The 3699-nt window shown below is 64.2% G+C and overlaps 1 protein-coding gene across 2 annotated transcripts; it reads left to right on the plus strand.

The window, feature by feature from the left end:
* Positions 1-211: 211 nt before the first annotated feature.
* LOC116666564 lies at positions 212-2288 on the plus strand. Of its 2 annotated transcripts, none has more exons than XM_032490262.1 (3): positions 212-543; positions 1695-1829; positions 1946-2288. In XM_032490262.1, exons 1-3 carry the CDS (start codon positions 257-259, stop codon positions 2187-2189), a joined length of 666 nt encoding a protein of 221 aa, XP_032346153.1. In that variant the 5' UTR covers positions 212-256; the 3' UTR covers positions 2190-2288. The 2 variants fall into 2 exon arrangements, 1 of the variants encoding a protein (XP_032346153.1); XR_004323506.1 differs by lacking the exon at positions 212-543 and adding an exon at positions 1417-1598.
* Positions 2289-3699: the final 1411 nt, after the last annotated feature.

A 3699-nucleotide genomic window follows, 5' to 3' on the forward strand; every position in this document is an offset into this window, starting at 1 on the left:
CTCTGTGCCTTCGGGGCACCCGTGGGAGGAGGGTGGCCATTGGCCCACCCTGCAGGCCTCACGCCTCCCCTCCCAGGGCCTCCCAGGACAAGGCCTGCAGGCGGGCCCTCAGAGGGCAGGCCCTCTCCCTCACCCTCAAGGACAGAGCACAGCATTGGCGGGATTGTGTGACGCGGGGAAGCTGGTGGTTGCAAGAATGAGGTCTGGGGTTTGCGTCAGGGCTGAGGGAAGGGTTGGTAGGCCCAGCCAAGTCTGCATGGAGCCCTGGCTGTGCCTGGCCCCGTGGGGAGCACTGCAGGTCCAACGAGCTGCGCGCCCTCCGAGGTCAGGTCACCGCGTCAGGGCCCCAGGCGGCGGTCCGAGCAGCCTTGCCTCCAGCCAGACCCGCAGGAGCTGGGAGGCCCGATCCGAGGTGCGGCCCTCCTGCCTGCACCCCTCCTGGCCTTGCAGCCATGCGGCAGGGGCTCCCAAGGCAGCAGCCGGGGTGGCGGCCCCGGCCTGGCAAACTGTGAGGCTGAGCTGCCCCAGAGCAGGGCCCAGCGGGTGAGGAAGGGCAGTTTGCAGGAAGGGGTCCAGGCTGAAAGGAAGCGCCCATTCCCAGCAGGCCCGAACACATCCCGCCCAGGCGTGCAAGGACAGGGAGGGCCGACGTGGGTGGATGTGTATGTGCCCGGGGCCCAACGCCCCGGCGGGCGGCGGCCAGCTCCCCGTGGCTGGAAACACGGTGGCTTCTTGCCTCTGAGAAGTGTCCATGATTTTCTCAAAAAAGACACTGTAAAGGGAAGCTAGGAAAACACAGGGACGCCCCCCGAGGGTCAGCACGGGCCACGTGGCCTCTGTCCCCCAGGAAGGGCTCCCCAGAGGGGCAGGTCCAGGGCGGGGGCACAGGACTTTGCACGTGAGACCTTGGACTTGGAGTCAGACGCCGAGCGGGGTGACAGCCAGGCATCTGACCCTCCTCTTGTTCGTCCTGTAACCGTGGCTGCCACACAGGGACCGGCTACGTTGCCAGCCGGCGTCCCGAGCAGCAGTCCGCATCCACACAGCCTAGTGGGAGCAGGACGGCCAGGGCCCAGCGTCAAACACGACCCAGAATCCAGCCTGAACCTGAGTGCCTGGCTGCTCTGAACCTCGCCTGGGACCCCCAGCGGCTCCCCAGACTCACTGGCCCGCAAGCTCCCAGGCCACGGTCCACCGTTTTCTCTGTGAATCACCCACAGCCGCCAGCACTGCCCCTTCCGCCTTGGAAGGACTCTGAGCACCTTGAAAGGAGATTTCTGCCACTTGGAGGGAAAGTACCAGACGCTGGGGAACTGCCTGCCTTTCCCAGCACTGGGGCGGAGGCCACACGGACGCTTCCTGTTTGTACACAGGGCTGGCCCGGCTGCCTTATTTAGTTATAAGATTTACGGGGTTTAAATTAAGCCCTGTCTAATGACGCAGTCTCTGGTCAGCCCCCTGAGTGGGGAGTGGTCTGAGAGACAGAGACAGAGAGATAGGGAGACAGAGATAGAGGGAATGAGAGAGACCGGGAGAGACAGAGACACAGAGACACAGAGATGCTGAGAGAGACAGCTCCAGGCTGGTGTGCTGAGAGGGTGGGCAGGGCTGGGCAGGGAGGGGCCGTGGGAGGCTGTGGGGAGGTGGGCTGGAGGAAGGCCTTCCAGCCTCCGTCTGGTCTCCGCCCTCCACAGACTCCTAGGTCGTGAGGTCAGAGGTCAGAGGCTGGCAGCAGTCTTCCCGGCAGCCAAGGGGAAAGACGGGTGTCCTGGTGGAGTAGCCAGGCAGGGCCGTGCACCAGCGCTCCCAGAATTTCTCCCCCTGGGCAGGTGGGTCAAACCTACGGAGGCTCCCCCTCTCTCCAGGGGTCAGGTGAGGGCCTGGCCGGGACGGGTCTGGTCTGGGGGGGTCTGAGGGCCGGAGCTCAGCCTTCCTTTCTCCTCAGGAAGACCCTGGAGGAGCCCCAGGGTCACCGACAGCAGGAACTCACGTGTTCGCACCCACATTCATGCGGGGCTCCTCACAGCAGCCGAGAGGTGGAGGGGGCCCGACTGTCCACACAGCACAGTGAGTGGACACACAACGTGGTCCATCCACACGATGGACCACTACTCAGCCGTAAGAAGGAAGGGCATTCCGGCCCAGCTACAGCACGATGGGCCTTGGGGACGTGGTGCTCAGTGGAATGAACCAGACACGGAAGGACAGGTCCTGTGCGACCCCACTCACATGGGGTCCCCTGGGGAGTCAGATCCACAGAGGGGGGTGGGCGGGGCTGGGGAGGGGGAGGGGACCGCATGTTTAATGGGGACAGAGCGTCAGTTTGGGGAGAGGGACAAGTTCTGGAGATGACGGTGTGCTGGTCACACAACAGTGTGGACGTGCTTAAAGCCACGGACCTTCCTGGAGGCCGGGAGCCCCATCTCGAGGTTCCAGCGAGGCTGGCTCCCCTGAGGCTCCGAGGGAGGGTCTGTCCAAGCCCCCCAGCTCCGGGGGTTGCTGCCGTCTGGGCACCCGCGGCATTCGGCAGCGTCACCCCGCTCTCTGCCTTCATCTTCGCGTGGTGTCCGTCCTCCCTGTGTGCGTGTCGGCCTCCACATCCCCCTTCCTAGAAACACCAGTCACGTAGGGTCAGGGCCCAGCCCAACGGCCTCGCTTTCGCTCGATCACCACCTGACCCTGTTTCCAAAGAAGGTCACAGGCTGAGGTGCGTGGTGTTCGGGCTCCAGTACATGGGTCTGTGGGGGACACAGTTCACCCCACAGCGCTGGGAGTAACCAAACACCCACCGACGGCAGGGCGCACGCGGAACTGCGGCGAGCCTGCTCGCAGCACCACTCGGTAATGAGCGTGAGCGTCTGACACTCACCACAAGCGTGAATCTCACAGGCAGGGGTTCCTACGTAAGATTCTGTTGGTGCGAACCGTAAGAACAGGGGAGCGAACCAACAGGGAGAGAAACGGGGGTGGGGGGACCCGGCAGGTGCCCGCGGCGCCCTGGGCCCGGCCCGCGGCAGCGGATCCCTCTGCCCGCGTTGCCCGGCCGGCATCACATCACAGCCTCAGAGAGGAGGGGAGAGACGGGGTCGGCCTCCGACCAACCCACGCGCGCACTGGCTGCGGGACCCAGGAGTGCTATTTTGTAAGTGCAGAAAGACAAGAACTCTGAATTTTATTTTATATTTAAGCCAAACTGTGGCTCCAGCTAGAGGACATAAAACGACCCTAGGCTTTGCGGGTCCTCAGAGAGCCCGACCCGCAAGGCAGATGCGTGGAGAAGGGACTGAGAGGCAGGAGGCTGTGCTGCGTCCTGGAAACACGGTGACTTGGGGACGGTCAGAGCTACACCCTCATGAGCCAGGGTCCGACTTCCAGACCTGGGGCTTTGTGGCAGAGGGAGTCAGTGGCCACCAGGAGCACATCCGCATCCCGCCCACCTGTCCCCACGTTGGTGCAGGGACATGGGCCTCCCTGTGCCACAGGCACCCACGGGCTTCTGGCAGTGGCTGGAGCCGCCCTGTCACAGCCACCTTGGGAGACGCCACAGAGGAGACAGCGGCCCTCCACCCAACCAAGCAAGGACCCTCGGGTTCCAAGGGGCGGCTGGTACCTCTGCTTTCCCGGCGAGCCTCGGTCTGGCTCTTTAAATGATGCCAACGCTTGGCCCCGCAAAGGGAGGGTAGGAGAGATGGGAGCAGC

This window comes from Camelus ferus, chromosome 10 (assembly GCF_009834535.1).
Source record: "Camelus ferus isolate YT-003-E chromosome 10, BCGSAC_Cfer_1.0, whole genome shotgun sequence".
NCBI classification, from domain to species: Eukaryota; Metazoa; Chordata; class Mammalia; order Artiodactyla; family Camelidae; genus Camelus; species Camelus ferus.